The sequence below is a fragment of the Myxine glutinosa genome, chromosome 1 (genome assembly GCF_964187855.1).
Source record: "Myxine glutinosa chromosome 1, kmMyxGlut1.1, whole genome shotgun sequence".
Lineage (NCBI taxonomy): Eukaryota > Metazoa > Chordata > Myxini > Myxiniformes > Myxinidae > Myxine > Myxine glutinosa.
In genome coordinates this window covers 188,536,648-188,555,920 of record NC_136261.1, presented here as the reverse complement: position 1 = coordinate 188,555,920, position 19,273 = coordinate 188,536,648, and the positions used below count along the sequence as shown (strand labels likewise).

The 19,273-nt window shown below is 40.3% G+C and overlaps 1 protein-coding gene across 1 annotated transcript in view; it reads left to right on the top strand.

Moving 5' to 3' along the window:
* LOC137432192 (echinoderm microtubule-associated protein-like 6) overlaps window positions 1-18,883 on the top strand; it is a 352,018-nt gene extending 333,135 nt beyond the window's left edge. The window contains exons 26-31 of the mRNA XM_078781400.1: window positions 5,349-5,550; window positions 7,002-7,128; window positions 16,058-16,136; window positions 16,239-16,362; window positions 17,766-17,864; window positions 18,642-18,883. Of these exons, the coding sequence (XP_078637526.1) occupies window positions 5,349-5,550; window positions 7,002-7,128; window positions 16,058-16,136; window positions 16,239-16,362; window positions 17,766-17,864; window positions 18,642-18,772 (762 nt within the window). The 3' untranslated portion in view covers window positions 18,773-18,883. The remainder of the gene's footprint in view (window positions 1-5,348; window positions 5,551-7,001; window positions 7,129-16,057; window positions 16,137-16,238; window positions 16,363-17,765; window positions 17,865-18,641) is intronic.
* The last annotated feature ends 390 nt before the right edge of the window (window positions 18,884-19,273 follow it).

Sequence of the window (19,273 nt, the reverse complement as noted above, 5' to 3'; positions counted from 1 at the left end):
AATCCACAACTTTTACAAAACACTTGCTCGTTGATACAGTAATTAGATCGAGGTTTGGCGGAATTTGCACTGTAATTAGCATCATCGTCATAGTAATGGTGGCCCAATGTCCCGTGAATGGCTGAAATTGCTTTCCGGGATAATTAAAGTCACTGTTCAGGAAATTTCTCAGAGCGATCCTAAAACTGCATGGTGCATTCTCAATTTGCAGAGACATATGGCTTAAGGACCACAATGCCACCATCCAGACATAGTGATGTGGCCGATCACGCACTTGTGTGGGCATTTTATCTTCAAAATGAAATCGAGCCTCACGAGATTCTCATGATTCGCAAGGATTGATCGCTATGACATATTTCTGGGATTTCTGGTGCATAGACGTAGTTGCGGCATTTCATTTGGGATAATTTTGCCTTAAAGTTGTTTCCAGATTTTGTTCATCTACATTCTACATGTTCATTATTTATTATTTTTATTTTGTTTTGTCACCTGTGTTTAATAATTTTCACAAAATTAGCGTTAACATGGATTTGAGAAATTTGGGTTTGACCATTCGGCATCAACATACCTCTCCGAGGTTTGGTCATGTGTTGAGGAAGGATGAATGTGACTTGTTGAGAATAGTGATGGAAATGAATGTAGAAGGAAGTAGAGGACGGGGAAGACCGAGAAAGACTTGGCTAAAGATGGTGGAAGAAGAAATGCGGGCAAGGGGGTTAACAAGGATAGATGCAGAAAATAGGGCAAAATGGAGAAGATTGTCATGGGGACCGCAAGGCTAACCCCCGCTCTTGCAGGGGAAGAAGAAGAAAGAACCACCTTTAGAGGCCATTTTTCCCTGCAGAGCAGGGGTTGGCCTTTTTCGGGCACCATGGTCCTTGTTTGAAGCAATGTTTTATGGCTGGATGCTCTTCCTGCCACCAACCCTGTTGGTCGCCTCTTGCAACACACAGGGAATTACCAGTGAACTGGTACTCAATTTGCCGACCTCGGAAGGATGACAGGTTGAGTCAACCCCCCTGGCGTTAATTCAGTGATCGACCAGGATTCAAAAGATCCAAGGATCCCAAGCCGGCACCCTAACCGCTAAGCCAACACCAGGCTGTGGTGATCCTGCATTTCTTGCAGGGGAAATGGCCTTAAAATGCCTGTTGTTGTTTGTTATATCGCTCTCAATTTCTTTTTTCCCAAATTCTGAGACTGAGGTGGTAGTTCAATTAGCAAAACAAATATTTTTCAAAGAGTGAGACTCGGACATTGGGTCTGGGGTCAAATGACCCCACCCCCATCACTCTGTCCCCCTGGAAAAATCAGACTTTAAATACTGTAGAACTGGGCCATTTTGAAGGTCTCATTTGAAGGTGTTCTATTGCTTCACCTGCCGTTTCTGCATAAAATGTCTTTTAAAATAAGGTGAACGTTTGAAAAAAAAATCTGGCAAAGCATACTCTTTTTTTTGACATCTTATAACGCTATTTGTGAACGTCGGTTGTGCCTCATTGACAGCCTATATTGGAGAAGATTGGTCATGTGTCTATGTTACAGATTCGTCACTTCCGTTGTTGTGGTTTTCATCCACTGTAAACATTTTTGATTCCATGTATTATTATTGTTGTCGTTTAAGGGAAATAGAGGTTGCTATTTTCAAAATGTAAAAAAGTTAATGTTTTAAATGAAACAGGAACCGGATGACGACGAAGAGGAAGAGGAGGAAGAGAAGGCGGAGCGAGCGAGTCGGACAAGAAGCCTAGCTGCTTCGAGGTCTGGAGCGAACGATTGGCGAACGAGGGTCACGAGTGAACTTTGGGTTTCCCGGGAAAGGGATTCCTGCGACAGAGTTGTTATCGCTGTGACAGATCAACCTGCGTGTCAGGTTTTGCGGTCGATTCCGAAGAGAATCGTTGGAGTGCCGTTACGCCACGAGAACGGGCCGTCGGCCATTTTGACTCGCGCGCTTTGCGCATCGCTCAAGGTTTTTCACTTCGTTTCAACCATTTTCACCGCATTCAGACGTTAATCTGGTGTGCGTGTGTCACGTGACTTTTGAGTGGGAAATCTGCGGTTCGCCGATTTGGAGCCATGGAACGTCCATACCCGAGGGTGTGATTTCCCAGTCGCTTTGAGGGCACCTTTGCGCAGCTTTGGCAGCAGGACTGTGACTGTCATCCGAACGGGATTCTAGTCTCGATTGGACATCGTTCTGACGATCGCTGGAGCGGATCGACTTTGGCTTGATGCCGGAATAGAGACATTGGGGAATGTTCCTCTTTTCGCTCACTTGGAGCACAGTGAGTTATATTGTACGAACCTGATGGTACCATCATAGGAAATATATATTGGTTGTACAATTGATTACTATTGTTGTTGTACTTGTGTGATCATGTTGTACTTGTTGTTGTACTATTGATTCTTGTGTGATCTTAATACAATATTTGTTTGTTGGTAACAATTGGTGTGGCTTCACCATTGATCTTTGACATACAGAATAACACATCTTTCTGCCGTGACTCCTCTCGGGGCTCGGAGGTACACCGTGACCGGGGTTTGGGGAGGAACACGTAACAGTCTACTATTTGTGAAGTCTAATGTTGTCACATCACCTAAAAAGAAAAGAAAGAATAATTACTTTATGTATATGCAATCACTATTGAAATGATTATTTATAAAGTTTAATAACAGCAACCTGAAACAAAAAGGAAATAAATTGATCAGGCATCTAAGGTTGAGGCTGGTAGAGTTCTGGGGGACCTTGGGACCCAAAACTCATAATACAAAAACATATAAAAAGGCAAAATCGATGACTTTATCTGAATTTTATCGTTATCGGTGGATGCCATCTTCAAAGTATGACACGTGTTATATATACAACTTAAATTATATCATTATCGGAATCTTTGACCTTGAAAACATAATAAAAGTCACCAAAATTGTGTTTCTAAGTACATTAGAAGTGAAGATATTGCACAAAACAAAATTCATCGGAAATCAGTGGCGGCCATTTTTGTTTTTTGCCTCTAAAAAAAATTCCTCAATGGTGCCAGTCTGGCACCCGCCTGATTCTGATTCAGGATAGCTCAGAGATCATGAATCAACAAAAAAAACTTCATAATGACGCAACAACATGCTTTTTCACAATTCCACTGGACTATTAAGGAATTGACTTAGAGAGGGAAGTGGGGCTGTGGGGGTCAATGGGGGATAACTTTTCCCGACAAAAAACATGGGCGCATCAGATTTAGACTGAGGGCGTGGCAGAGGGGCGTGCCCAAGGGCGTGGCAGCGGGGCGTGCCCAAGGGGCGTGGCAGTGGGGCGTTCCCAAGGGGCGTGGCAGTGGGGCATGCCCAAGGGGTGTGGCAGTGTGGCGTGGCAGCAGGACGTGCCCAAGGGGCGTGGCAGCGGGGCGTGCCCAAGGGGCGTGGCGTCCTATGACTATAAAATGCCCACTACACACACGTGACTGACTATTTTCCGGGCAACGCCGGGTAACTCTGCTGGTAATTAATAAAATACATTTTTGAAAACATAAGGTTTCCAGAATGAAAATGCTTGTAACTATTTTTCTGACCAATGATCATTTCATGGCTGACCAATTATCACTGCAGATATCATTCATATTTGGGGTTCATGTAAGGGAGGTATTTCCACAGTGACGTGGGTAATGTAGATCGATCCGTCATGTCTTATTTTCTAGTGAATGGAATTATTTTTTGCATGAAAATGCATAACATATACCACGGTCTGTATGAGAGCATACATGACGCATGCACAAATTGTTTGTGTTTCACTTCCAGTGCATGAGTCTTGATAGGTATGTGTCGATGAGGACAGCAATTCAGTCACTGGCATCAAAAGAGTTTATTGAGGCTAACTGGTTGAGAATTTGAAGCGAGGGATGGGGGGGAGGGGGAGAGGGGTTGAGGGCAAAAGCGCAGACCAGCTACTGTTAGTGAGGGCTACGAGAGCAAATTATTAGAGAAACTACCTGGGGTGGAGATGCTTCAACAAGTGATGTTGATTTTAATGGACAGTGGACGACTTCTGTAATGAATTGATGGATGCCTCTTGTGTTGTATCCTCTTGTATCAAATGCCTTGTTGTATTCTATGTCTCCTGGAATCAAAGATAGGCTTTAATCCACTTAAACTGACACTGCATCTATCCAAAAAAAACACGCATACATGGTAATACAATCATGAATACCTCTTGTTACGATTCGGTTACATCTCATATGTGAGATTATACGTATGATATAATATTTCACCCCAAAAGAACCCTCCTTACCCATTAATTAGCGATCGTCTGAGGTGTTGCTCACAGCATCCAGAATCCCTCACTGCAGCCAAGCAAACAGGCCTTAAATACACCTCCAAGCCAAGCACAGATGACTTCAAATATAAATCTTCTTCTTCTTCTTCACAATCATCACAACTTCAACCTGCATCAGGCAATTGGCATGTGATTAGGGGCAAAATGTCCAGAAGATTACACGGAGTTCATTGGTAAGTTATACCGTGTTATTTGATAGAGTTGGTTGTCATATAACCAGTTACCATTGGGTAGATGAGTAGTTCCGTTATGTAGTTACCAGTAACTGGATGTTAGCTTGTGTAGAAGTTTCACCATTGATTGAAACCTGATTTTTGTGTGCCTCTCGTGTGTCTGTTTATTTTGCATTTGTATTTTAATGACTGGAATTTTAAACCAGGGTTCAGGATAGGCCATTTGGTGTTGGCTTAGCGGTTAGGGTGCTGGCTTGGGATCCTCGGATCCCGGGTTTGAATTCCGGTCGATCGCTGAATTAACACCAGGGTGGTTGACTCAGCCTGTCATCCTTCCGAGGTCGGCAAATTGAGTACCAGGTCACTGGTAATGCCCTGTGTGTCGCAAGAGGCGACTAACAGGGTTGGCGGCAGGAAGGGCATCCGGCCATAAAACATTGCTTCAAAAAGGGGACCACGGTGCCCGGAAAAGGCCAACCCCTGCTCTGTGGGGAAAATGGCCTCTAAAGGTGGTTCCATATAATTGTGAAATGACATTGTTAAAGGTACAGTATGCGACAGCACAATACGATTACTTCTTGGCAAGTGCCCCAAATGATGGCGAAGGCTCCATATAAAGCACTGAATTAATTCTGAATTAGTGACGGTTTGTAATTTGATTGTGATGTTATTGACAACAGATTGTCAATACTCATTGTAAGACGTGACATTCTCTGTATGCTTGTATGTCCATGCTTGTGCAAATACTCACAAAGATATTCATTGTTTTCTTCGAATCGCCCTTCAACATGATGCAGCTCAGTTTACCGGATTGCATATCGCCATTTGCCCGGTGTGTTTCATACTAGGGCCCACAGGCTAGATGCAGACAATACACAGGGCATGGCGGACAAGTAACGTGCGTGCAGTGGACGTACGATGACAGTATGGTGCTGAGTACAGGCGGTGCAGATACGGCGCTGCTTCTCTGGAGCCATGAGCGTGACCGTGTACGTGAATGGCATCCACTGGACAGCGAGGAGTCCGAGTTGGAGTCTGAAGACGATGGTGGTAGGACATTGCCCCCACATTCTCATGCCACTTCCTCATTTCGCTTTCATTTCGATATCCTTCAATCCATCGCATTCTTCTTCGGCATCAGCACAAATCGGGTGTGCCCAAATTTCAAGAGTTTCAACCGGAAGGTTTAACAGGCAATACCGAGGCTGCCTGAGAAACTCCGTTAAGGACAAATTTCATCAAGGAGAGGTTGGCTGACTCTCAAAATTGAAGTCTTTGTTGCTGCTGCTACTTCTGTGAGCTGTGTCGTTTGAATCCGAATTTAACAGAGAGCCTGAGCGCTGACTTAGCTTTATCTCCGTCGAATCAGGATTGAGCTGATGACTTCTTTATTAAATTCGTTCCTTTTGCCAAATCATGTAGACATGAGAGATTAGATTCTAGAATACAAAATGGTCTATTGATCTTTGACATTTTGCTCCGAAACTGCCATTTTAACGACTCGTTAAACCCCATGAAGGGTCAGGCCCGCAAGGGGGCTTTCAGCCAAGGCTTCCTACCCGAAAACCTACAAACACAAAATACCGTTGGTTATTCTGTGAATTCATAGTTACACACAGAGCTTCCAGTACCAACTCTCTTCCAAAGAACATCTTTAACCGGACTTGATGGCATAATGATTGGAGCATCCCCTCTGAGTCTGGGAGGCCGGTGGTTAGAATCCTGGCTGAGCCATACCAGACCTTAATATGGTATGTGCTGCTTCCTTGCTTTACACTCAGCATTTAAAAAGGATAGAGCATGCACAAACAGCCAAAGGTTCACAATCGTAGCACAAGCTATGAGGGGCCCACTGGCCCTCTCCTGTGTTGACGTTCCTTATCAGGGAATTTGTATTCCCCTTATCAAGGAAGAAAATATAATCCAAATGTATTCTTAGACAAATGTTTTTTTTAAATTGATGTACACTTTTTAATAGACAGCTGTGTGGCTATAAAATCACTGAATCGTAACATAAAGGCTATAATGTCCTCTTGTTGTCCAATAAAAGTTACTTACAGTACTGTATATATGTTGGAACCCATCTGTGGATCGGTCCCATCGGCCGATGGGTCTGCATTGTCATTTCTCGTGCATCCACAGATGGGTCAGACCCATCGGCCGATGGGACCGATCCACAGATGGGTTCCAACATATAGATATCTTAAAATGATGAATGCCTTTGGAAAAAGAATGAATTTAAGGCTCATGTAGAAACTTGTACATATATCGGATGTAGAACACAGACATTAGGAGACATTATTATACTTTCAAAATGAATATTGCAAAGACATGAATGAACATGTCAACACATGTATTACATTTGATATGAACTTGGAATCCCAACAGAGTGAGCTTTGGACTTAGATGGAAAAAGCCCAAAAGGCCTACTCTACAGTAATGAACTTTGTTGTTGTCACTGTTAATACCTCAGATTTTCCGGGTGCCGTTTTCATGCCCAGGCTATGACAGCGACATTGAGAGAGAGCGTAGGGCAGAGTTCCCTGTGCGTTCCCATGCGGTCTCCATCCGACCAATGGCAGTGCCACGACCGGGCTCTCAACCGAAGGACTCGCTCGTGGAGGACAGGTACAGCAGAGGGGAAACCAAGGACTTACCCACTGTAACTTAAGTAGAAAATTGAGTCGATTTACAAGATGAAAAGGATAATAGTATCCATTGATTGATGTGAGTCAAGATACGGAACTCATTTATCTCTTGAATATTAATATATGGCAGCATTTGGATTCATCTGACTCACGTGTGTATATGTATATATATGTATATATGTATATATGTATACATGTATACATGTATATATTTAGAAATTTTAGAAAATTTGGAAATTTTGGAATTTATAGAAAAATCCGAAAATCGGAAAAATCAGAAATTTTAATTATTTTAGTTAATTAATTGTTTTTTAAATTTAATTAATTGGGGTTGGGTCTTCGTGGGCCCTCTTCGGATCTAGGACGATGATGTCAATAATTCTACTATATATGTATATTGTATATGTATATATGTATATATGTATATATGCATATGTGTATATGTGTGTATGTGTATTTGTGTGTATACCATCATACCATCAGTGGAGAACTGCCAGTAAGGTGTCCCATTGAGCTGCTGCTGCACCTTACTGGGAGCGATAAGCACCACCTGCCACACGGCAACATTATCTCTGGTATCCACTCACTATATGCAGTCGAGCTGGATGCGGTTGAGAGTTACTAATTAGTTGCAGTTAATACGACATCATGACGTTCGCTCATTAGGGTGGAGCGCCAAATTGCAGATACTAATATATATATATATATATGTATATATATATATATATATATATATATATATATATATATATATATATATATATATATATATATATATATATATATATATATATATATATGTATATATATATATATATATATCTATATATATATATATATATATATGTATATATATATATATATATATGTATATATATATATATATATATATATATATATATATATATATATATATATATATATATATATATATAGATATATATATAGATATATATATATAGATATATATATATATATATATATATATATATATATATATATGTATATATATGTATATATATATATATATATATATATATATGTATGTATATATTGTTATGGACCACGGATAAGATGTTACTGGATTTGCCGAGCGGATGGCGCCGCGGCCCGAACCGTTAACAATGACTAAGACCCGATTCTGAACGTTGGCCAAATCGTGCCACAGATGTTCAATTTGGAAAAGACAAAGACGACGCGGATGTGAAGAAGAAGAAGGCGACAAAAAGGTTTGAAATACGATTATTATTTATTACTATTTACAGGATTGAAAGAAACCAAGGAAGAAGGAAGGATAACAAAATAAAGACAGAAAGAGGGACGGACCAGAAGGACACAGTGAAAACTTAGCTTACCTATGCAGTCTTACTTAACCCAGGACAGAACAAACAAAAGACAGACTCACACGAATGGGGAATGGAGGCAGGAGTGAATGGCTGGACCGGGAGGAAGGTTCAGCTCGGACCAGAGGACGGCCGGGCCGGGAGGGAGCAGCCGCCGCCCTTCCTCAACAGCAACCTGCCGTCAACGCTCAAGCTGCGGCGGTCAAAGCCACGATGGATCAAAGCTGCTGTGGTTCAAGCTGCTGTGGTTCAAGCTCCTGTGGTTCAAGCTCCTGTGGTTAAAACTGCTGCCTTGGGGACGTCATGTGCTTTCTCAGGACTCCTTTTTTAATCAGTCTGGACTCTTCTGCCGTCTCTGGCGCAACTCTCTGGGGGACTCAGAAACTCATCTCTCTCGCGCACTTCTCTCTTGGCCTCCTTCTCATCACTCCTCTCAAAGGCTTCCGCGCGCGCTTTTTATAACGCCGCGGGCGATCAAGCCGCCGGCCGCTAGAACACGCCCATCGGTGAGCTCGCCTCGGCCCTGATTGGTCGGCACGGGCCCTCTGGCTCCACCTTTGATGACGATGGGCGGCACGCCCAGGATTCGGCAGCTCCTCCCCCTTCTTCTCCGAGCCTACCTCGTGGCTAATGGAGTCGTGGTGAAAACAACAACCCACAGCTGCAGCAAATGTGGTTGGCAGGAAAGGCTTTGGGAATGGGAATGAAAGGGGATCTATTTATTTGAATTCGGTGCAATGGAGTGTCAATTAATGGAAGACAAATCCTTAGCCTAATACACAGAATAAGGAAATAACTACCAACAAGGAGGAAATCTATGATTGGCTAACGTGATTGTTTATGAAATAACTACGGAACGACCTTTGACCTTTATACACAGACTGGAGGCAGGAGGGTCCAGAATAAAGCAATTAAAAAAACACAATAAAAAAAACACAATCCTCATATCCACAACAATATATACAAGCAGGTTGTTTCTGTGTGAAGGCTTTTCTCTGATTTTTCTTGTACAATTCCATACATCTGGGCCAATTGGCCAGAGATTTTCTCTACCACATTTATTTATTGTAACACGCGCTCGGTCGATATCACAATAAAAATTTGCAATTATTATTCAAATCAAAGTTAAAACCTGAATCCATAGGGAGATGGGTGGAGTTTAGCTTGCTGTGTTATATTGGAAAGTGAATTATTTTTTGGGAATCAAACCAATTGCCTTTAATTTTCTGTATTCCGTATGTAAAATGGAAATTAACATCCAAGGGTTCCACAGTCTCCATGGGATTACACTGGGTGTAAGTATCTATCGAACGATTTTATACGACCTCAAACAAGGAAATGAGGCCATTTGGCCCAACATTGCCGTGGTGCATTCCCGGGTTAATTTTTGCTACACCTTTAAACATCAATCTTCTTGACATTTTACTAAAGTCTGAATAACCCGATTATGATCGAGTGACCCAACTAGTACGATGTACGACACAATTGAGGTTTTCAAGGTCAGGTATAACAAATATGTAAAAAAAGAATTGTATTTATGTTTATATATATGTTTGTGCAGTATGTTCCTTATACAATTCCAAATCCCTGGGCAGGTTTCCCTGAAATTTGCTGTACCGCATCATTTTCAATGCAGAGGGTCAACATCACAATATAAACTTTAAATACGTAATGAATTAGATGTAAGAAATTAGCTTGGACTTCACCTGTGCATTTGAAGAATCATTTTCTGTCATTTTTATCGAGAATCGAACCTATTGCATTTAGTTTATGTATGCAGTATAAAAATTAATATGCAAAGCATCCGCAGTCTACGCAGAACTACAATGAAAGTGGTCGCATGATCCTGTACGACCTTAAACAAAGATATGAGGCCATTTGGCCCATCATTGCTGTGTTGCACTCCTGAGTTATTTTTGCTGCAGGTGTAAAACGTCCGTTTTGGGGCTCACAGGTTTTTCTGGATTTATCTTCCCCCTTGCCAATTCTTCTTCCAACTGTCCTTTTCTTGTCCCTCTTCCCTGTTGTTGGTGTGTTTACCTACTTTCCTTTGTGTTCAGTGTTCAGGTATTTATGGCTTTGCTTATTTATGACTTAATCTTACAAACAACAATGTACTTGATGCTTTACGAAAGTCTAGATAATTCATTTTGATCTCGTGACCCAACTTGTCACTGTGATGTGACTCAATCGAGATTTCCAAGGTCAGGAATATTTTAAAAATATTTTAGCCATTGGACCTGATGCTTGTTCCTGCACTGCTAAAAAAAATTTTAGTAAGAAAATGTTTTCATAAATTACGTTTTCTTGAAACAAGAAAACTGAAAAAATTAATTTTCTTGCAGGTGCAATAATTTTCTCATGGTGTTCTTGTTTCTAGAAAACGTTTCTTAATTTAAGAAATAAGAAAATTCTTTTTGGCAGTGTGGTACATAACACTTGTGTTTGCCACTCTCACTGTGTCCCCTTAATGCCCTTCCTCCCCCATGCTGCCGTCTGGAGGCAGGGAATCGTCAGGTGTGTGCTGGGCTGCGGGAGCTAATGCAGATTGCTCGGAATTGTCTCCTGCTAGTGAACCTTCAGTAACCATTCTCTTTTTGCCTTTTCTACCCCACTTTCCTCCCTTTTGATTTCTTCTCTCCTCCCTGTCAATCAGAGCTGGAAGGTATATACATCTTACACCAACATTTTTTTGAACATAGTTGCAATTAAAAATACTTGCAAAAAAGCAAATGACATTAGAAGAGATGTGATCATACTCATGCCTCATCTATTATCCCTGATGCCCAGTCTACTGGAGAGATATTAGTAATTGGTGCACATGGTTTGCGTAGCACCTGCTGATGGATGCTTTTGAAAGTTGATATGTCAGACAGAGCATTTCTCACATACTTGGACCTCTGTGTTTTTGTACAAATCATGCTTTTTACGCAAAATTTTGCAACTTTGTTATTGATCTGTAACTTCTAAATCATGATTTAACTGGAATCTTCTTTGATATTCCCAGGTTGCATTTAAAGGGGTGTTTAAAAAGCATCCGTAAAGTTTATGCGATATTTTAAAAGTTAAATAAACCACCTCACCAACTCATCCATCTTTTGCAAGATACTAATATGTGTAGTACCTCTACCATTGGTTGTTGGTGTTGCTTCAACATAAGGGTACTTTAAAGGAATTTTATTTCTGCTGTGGTTAAATGACAGGTGACTGGTTATGTAGTCTCAACTCCAGAATGGAGTTGGCTGAGGCGCCGTCCATGTCTGACCAAACCAAACACTCAAATGCTTTTCCCCTACAGTTGATATAAAATTGCAGTTATGTATCCTGAGAATGAGAATGGTGGTCATAAAGGCAGTCACATAGGTAGTCGTGGTAACCACATAGATGGTCGTAGTTCATAGTAGCAGAGACTCATACATCTAGGCAAAGCATAGAGGCTTTCATGACAAGTCGTGCACGTTTCCATGGCTAAGGCCCAATTCTAGACAGGTCATCGCTACATTGTCGGGTGAAGAAGTTTCTGCTGAGCAGCCATATAAATCGAAGCAGTACCAGTGAGGGCAATGCAATATGGCATTACCCACTCCACCATCAAGTCACACTCACCAAGTAGAGCTTCGCTGTTTACATTGAGTCTGATAGGTAGCATTGCAGACTTTACAGACCTAAAAGCAAAATATACTATTCCCCAAGCTATCTGTAATAAAAAGCAGCACCAAATGGAGACCTCAATTCGCTAATGTTAAGTTGACAAGGTCTTTGGCAAGTACCAAAACAGTCTTTCCTATGTATTGATGGCTTGATTACACCGGTCAACAGCCAAATTGGTTCTGACCTATTTTCAACTGTTTCTAACTAATTTGGTGCCCACGAATCCGAACCTGACTTTAAAATTCCGCTATCACGTAACCTTGACGTGGTACATCATAAGTGTGGAAAAAAAATTCTTCAGAGCATGCGAATTTCTTGATTAAGTCTCAATAAGTCTATTTATTGTCACAAAAAATAATATGAACTTCAAGTTTTTATTTACATCACATAAAAAAAGTAAATCTCCAAAAATAATATTAACTTTATAAAATATCACAAAAAATAATATGAACTTCAAGTTTTTATTTACATCACATAAAAAAATGTAAATCTCCAAAAATAATATGAACTTTATAAAATATCACAAAAAATAATATGAACTTCAAGTTTTTATTTACATCACATAAAAAAATGTAAATCTCCAAAAACAATATTAACTTTATAAAATATCACAAAAAATAATATGAACTTAAAGTTTTTATTTACATCACATAAAAAAATGTAAATCTCCAAAAATAATATTAACTTTATAAAATATCACAAAAAATAATATGAACTTAAAGTTTTTATTTACATCACATAAAAAAATGTAAATCTCCAAAAATAATATGAACTTTATAAAATATCACAAAAAATAATATGAACTTAAAGTTTTTATTTACATCACATAAAAAAATGTAAATCTCCAAAAATAATATTAACTTTATAAAATATCACAAAAAATAATATGAACTTAAAGTTTTTATTTACATCACATAAAAAAATGTAAATCTCCAAAAATAATATTAACTTTATAAAATATCACAAAAAATAATATGAACTTAAAGTTTTTATTTGCATCACATAAAAAAAAAACTACCTTTAGAGGCCATCACATAAAAAAATGTAAATCTCCAAAAATAATTGGGACTAATTGGTAATGGGACTATTGAGATCTCTCTTTTCAACGCACAAAATATAGCCTTCTGATTTATGTTTGATGCTTTCATTAGATCAAGTTTATCAATAAATGTATGATTGAATCATTTAACTACCCAGTGCAAAATCATTATCGACAATAAAGATATCCTATATTACCCCCATCCTAATGCTTGCCACACACATGCAAAAGGAATGCATTACTGCAGCAGTTTGCTAATGTCTTATGGTGAAATCATAGGCCAATTTTGATTATGGTATAACTTTATGGAGAGTACTGCTGATTGTAAGATTTTGTGGAATCTGCAGACGGGTCTATTGTAGGCAAATGTCTCATCAACGAAGAGTGGTTGAGTATTATACAGAGGCACGTGTCCAGAGACGAGAAGGTAGCTCGTGCCGACATGTCCGAGTACATTCTGACACCTCTTTCCCTGGGTATCTTGAATTTTAAGTAATAATGTATAATCAGGTGTACCAGCTGTCACCGTATCAGCCAATGGTCAAACAGATGTGCATCTATGAAGCTCAGTTTAGGGAACAATTTAAGTCTAGCAATTGCTCTCCTTAACCCGACACTGACCTTATACCCAAGAGATAAAGATGTAATCACAGCACATCTGCATACATTCAGACAACAGATTTATTGTGTTACTTCATTCTATTGGGGCTTGTGTTGGTCTTCTCCTGCAATGAGTAGAAAGTTTTATGCACTCAGGATGCCTATACTTTCAAGATAACGCTCCTGGCATGATCGACTTTCAGAAAGCCATAGTTGCAGAATGGTCTGTGTAAACGTTGCATCCAAGTCACTCTCATCGAAGAGTACACCTCTTAGTAAGTCACATAAATGCAAGAAGATTTTGTTATTCCAAAGATGGCAGCTTGTTATCCTCCCTAGTAGATTAGGCACTGTCCCTCTCCATTCCTATTCTCTCCCCCATAGACCACATGTCTTCCCAAGGGCACCCCAGGGAAAATCAGTTGGTATATTTAGAGACAGCTGCCAATGATAGATGATTGCAGGGCATCTTCATCGTCTATTATAGACACGATAAGACAGGTGACTCTGATAAACTGCCTACCAGACACACCTTTCTTCTGCATCGATCATTAACAGCTTTCAGGGTCCACACTGCATTGCGTCTTCCAATGCATGATTAATGCTCTAAACCCCATTGCTGCCTGAAGCAAACATCACTGCTAGCCATCAGGAGTAATCCCTTGTCATACCATCAGGCTTTAAGACAGCAAGGATGTGCTTTTTATGGAATTTGACAGGATGAGCTCTTCCCCTTTGGACAACCAATTTGTCTTGCACCAAGTTCTCGTCAACATGCAGAGTAAACATATTGCCTTACTGCATCATGTACATCAAGCTTTGGTGTGGCATATCCTTCAACGAGGTCAAAAGGGATTGCCCCATCCATCATCATTATTACGTTGGTCGTGATTAACTCTTGAACAAGTACAGATACATTCAAAGTACACCGCCCCCATGCCAAATAAATAGATATCCTCCAGCGCGGTATTGCCGGGGCGCCTTCAGCGCCTAGAGACTGTATTGGGAGGGAGAGGTAATTGATTGATTAATTGCGTAATTAAAATCAATAAATAACAATCGTAAAATAATTTCTTCATCAATTGGCTAATGGCATACCTCAACCACCAGTGTTTCATCGGAAGCTGTAACTTTTAGAAAATTAATTAAATAAGTCATTAATCGAAAAAAAAGAAGGAATTTATTAATCAATAAAACAAAAATATCCTTTATAACCGCATCACTTGGTCACTGTCGTGTCTGAGTATTAACTTCCGAGCTCAAAAGGTGCCTGAGATATTGCCCAGATGAGAAAGAAAATAAATAAGTGATTAATAATGAAAATAAATAAATAGTAATGGTAAAATAATTAACTTATTAATCAATTAGTTTATAGAAAACTTAAACCACCACCATTTCATCCGAATCTGTTACTTAATTATTTTTTAAATTATGGCATTAACTGAAATAATTAAATAATTAATTGATTAATCAATAAATCAAAAATATCCTTTACAGCCAAATCACTTGGTCATTGTCATGTCCAAATATCAGCCTCCTAGCTCAACAGGTGCCCAAGATATTGCCCAGATGAGAAAGAAAATAAATAAGTGATTAATAATGAAAATAAATAAATAATAATTGTAAGATAATTAAATTATGAATCAATTGGCTAATATAATACCTAAACCACCACCGTTTCATCCGAATCTGTAACTTAAAGAAAAAGAATTAATTAAGTCATTAACCGAATAATTAAATAATTAATTGATTAATCGATTAATCAGTAAATCAAAAACACCCTTTACAGCCAAATCACTTGGTCATTGTCGTGTCCAAATATCAGCTTCCAAGGTCCAAAAGGTGCCTGAGATATTGTCCAGATGAGAAAGGAAATAAATAATTACATAATGAATCGATAATAATTAAGTAATTAATCAATTGATTGATTAAACAAAAAAATATTGTTTTTGCCAAAGCACGTGTGCACCGTTGTGCCGATATTTCAGCTTCCTAGCTCAAAGGATGGCTGAGATATCGCTCAGAGAAAACAAACAAGAAAACAAGAAACCAGAGTAAAAACTGAGTACTCCCTTTCAGTGCGCGTCATCTCCGGGCCCCCTTTGGTGCCCGGCAATGACGTCATGCAGCGCCTGGGGATGAAATAGGAAAGGAGCGGTGTACAATCGATGTGTTTTTATTAAATGAGTATGGCTGCCTTGGCATAAGATTTTGGCATCAATTTGGCATGCGAGTATTACATGATGACATGTTTAACAACAAAATGTGGTTTCTAGGCCTTCATCTCTTCGCTCCTTCGGTACACAAGACAAAGTGCAAAAGAATAATGTGGGAAAGAAACGCAAACCCATTGAGGTGAGTGTCCATTGCATTCTCCCAATTAGCTCCCACCACGACGAGGATACTTCTTCCTCGGCTCTCTCGCATTTACGATTTTCATCCACTCATCCTCTGCAGGACATCACCTTGGATCATGTGTTTGGTTACCGTGGCACTGACTGCCGCAACAATCTCCATTACATTAATGATGATATCGTGTACCACACTGCAAGCGTCGCCATCGTGCATAGCCTCAGCTCTGGTGAGATGTCTACATAAATACACACATTTTCTTGTGTGTGGGCTCAAAGTAATTAATGTTTGGCTTCCTTGGAAGAACTGTGTTGACTGACGGAGAGTTGGTTTATCTTCTCTCATCATTTTTTTTTTTTTTTTTTTTGTATACAAGATCGAGGCTCGTGTAAGAGCTAACATTAATCATAAAAAGACAAACTGACACATAAAACATAAGATAAAGGGAGCGGGAGACAAGATGGGGAGAGAGAGGGAGGCACACAAGTACAACAGCAGAGAACAGGGACATCGGGAGATCTGTGGGAGGGAGAGGGATTGGGGGGAGGATGCACGGGAAGGCGGGGGGGAGGGGTGGGAGAGCTATAAAACACATGGGCACAGCTCGGGCTTCCAGGAACGAAGTCGGAATTTCAAAAAAGTGGATTTGGGGTGAATTAATGGGGGTAGAAAAGATCAAGGTTTTGGATGGGGGACGATAAGAGATGGTGGTGAACAGCTGTTTTAAAGACCTGGAGGGTGGAGTGGGATTGAATAGAGTGAGGGAGTTTGTTCCAGAGGTGGGAGAAAGAGGAATGAAGGAGTGAAGGTGAGCAGAGAGTCTTGATTTTGGCAGTTTAACCATAAGAGGGTTACTGGCAGATCTTGTGCGACCTGTAGGAATATTTGGGGGACAGAGCACAGACAGAGCTGGGGGAGCAAGGCCCTGGTGCTGTTAAATAATTATAAAGTTAAATATGTTAGGTAATAGTTAAATAATGAAAATGTCAGAAAAATCCACTTATTAAGTATCCCACTCCCCACCCCGGCCGTGAACAGACTCAGGGCTTCAAGATGTTGCCAGAGACGCGACCAGCGAGCTTAGTCCACCGGTTGCTACATATTTGGTGCCTGTTTGTAAATTCTAGCCCAGGGCTCACAGTTTGGACCATGAGAGTGGTCCAGCACCAGTGTGTTCCACTTCCATTACTGCCAGCACCAGGTCGGGCTCTGCCAGCTGAGCGATGCTTGTATTTTCTGATTCTTCACTGCAACGTCATTACAATAACGATCGTCTGGTTTGTGGAGTCAGCCAATATGAGCAATTTTTGGCCATCTGGTCTCGGCATGCTCGCTTTGCCCCAGTTCAGGTAGGAGAGCGCCACAAACTCCACTCACAGTTGAGCTGTACCTGGATTGCAGTGGCGGCACAAACTTTTCAATACGCATTCCACAAGTATAGATCGCAACACAATGGTACAACACCTGCAGGCGCCATGCTGTTCTTTATGGCTGCAAGTCAGTCACATTTGACTGTGTATGAGTTTGGGCTCATCAGTGCATGACTAATGCCCCCAGGTAGCTCTAACCTTGTATTGAATTACAGGTTTTTTTTCACGACTCGAAGTTTATTCCCTCGTTTACCCCTCACAGGAAACCAAACTTTCTACCTAGAACATACGGATGATATCCTGTGTTTGACTGTGAACCAACATCCCAAGTTCAAGAATATTGTGGCAACTGGACAGATAGGTATGACTGATTCCGTGACATGTATGCACACCAGAACTGAAAATGATACATCAGAGGAATCTCTACTTATATGGTATTGGATTGGTCCTTAGTATTGCTTAGATTTCGCATTGATTCATTATTTTCATGGGGTCGATCATTTAATCCCCCCTCTCCATCCCCACCATCCCTCCTCATGCATTTGCTTTCCCTACCTTACTATTTATTCTATCCCTTCCCAACTTCTTATACCATATACTCAATAATGTAATCGACCATCCCACCATTACTCTATCCTACCATGTTCCCATCCTTTTGGCTCTTCTTCTTCTAAATTCTTTCCTCTCCACCTACTATCTTTGAATAGACACCCTCCCCCTTTCCCCTGCTTGTGTGGCATACCCAATAGGTAGACATGCCTCTTATCTCCGACAATCTACATTTTCTGATACCAATGCACCCACCATGCCATGTAAACAAAGTGCATAGATAGGCCTACACAGCAACTGGAGCTCAGTTTTGGCTGGTCTGAAGCTAGGCCCAAAGCGAGCTGTTACTCTGAGGAGTGTGGGGGTGGGAGGGGTAAAAAAAGAAAGAAAAAAAGAAGCTTTTGTGACGATGCGTTTACCATTTTCCACAAGATGTGCAAAATGAGCAATCTAAAAATGCCTTTTACATCCTGAACATTGCTCCACATACGTCTTTATCACTTCCATTGTCCCATTTGTAACTGCGCTGGCTTGCTTTATCTCTCCTCACCTTCCTCCCAATCTTCTTCTCAATTTGGCCCTTATACAGGAGATCTGACTGACATGGCAGGTAAGCCTGCATGCTTTCTTTCAACCTCATTAATGCGATTACAACTGTCACATTTGGCCTATACCATTCACAGGCCACCATGGTGTTTGCTTTCCGTGCAGTTTAGTTAATACTCGCATTGCCCTGGTTTATAATGCTTGATGCTAATTCTTTAATGCGTTGGAATTTCCTCAATCTTGAAGGAGATAGCTAGCTCACATTAACAAAACTCGATAAGTATTGAGGAAAGAGTTTTATGTAGTTTTGATTTGTGCATATGGTGCCACATGTTCTACAAACTAGTGTAATACAAGATATGGAAAAAGTCTATACTATAGTATTTAATTTCCTGATCACTGCAGTCAAATGCACATGTTGAACTAGATGGTATTCATAGAATACTTACCCTGCGCAGTCAACTTGTTGCGAGCCAACTCTTCTGTTTTTGAACATTTTTTTTTCTTTGATCCAAAATGGCTACCAGACCACGTGAGCGATGGCATCATAAATTTATATTCTTTAATATAATTGTTGCATAGATCACGCTCAATACATTACAAACTGATCAGACTAAGCGTTGTCCCTGGCGAATTATGACATCATAATTATGGCACCAATGACGTCATCGTTAA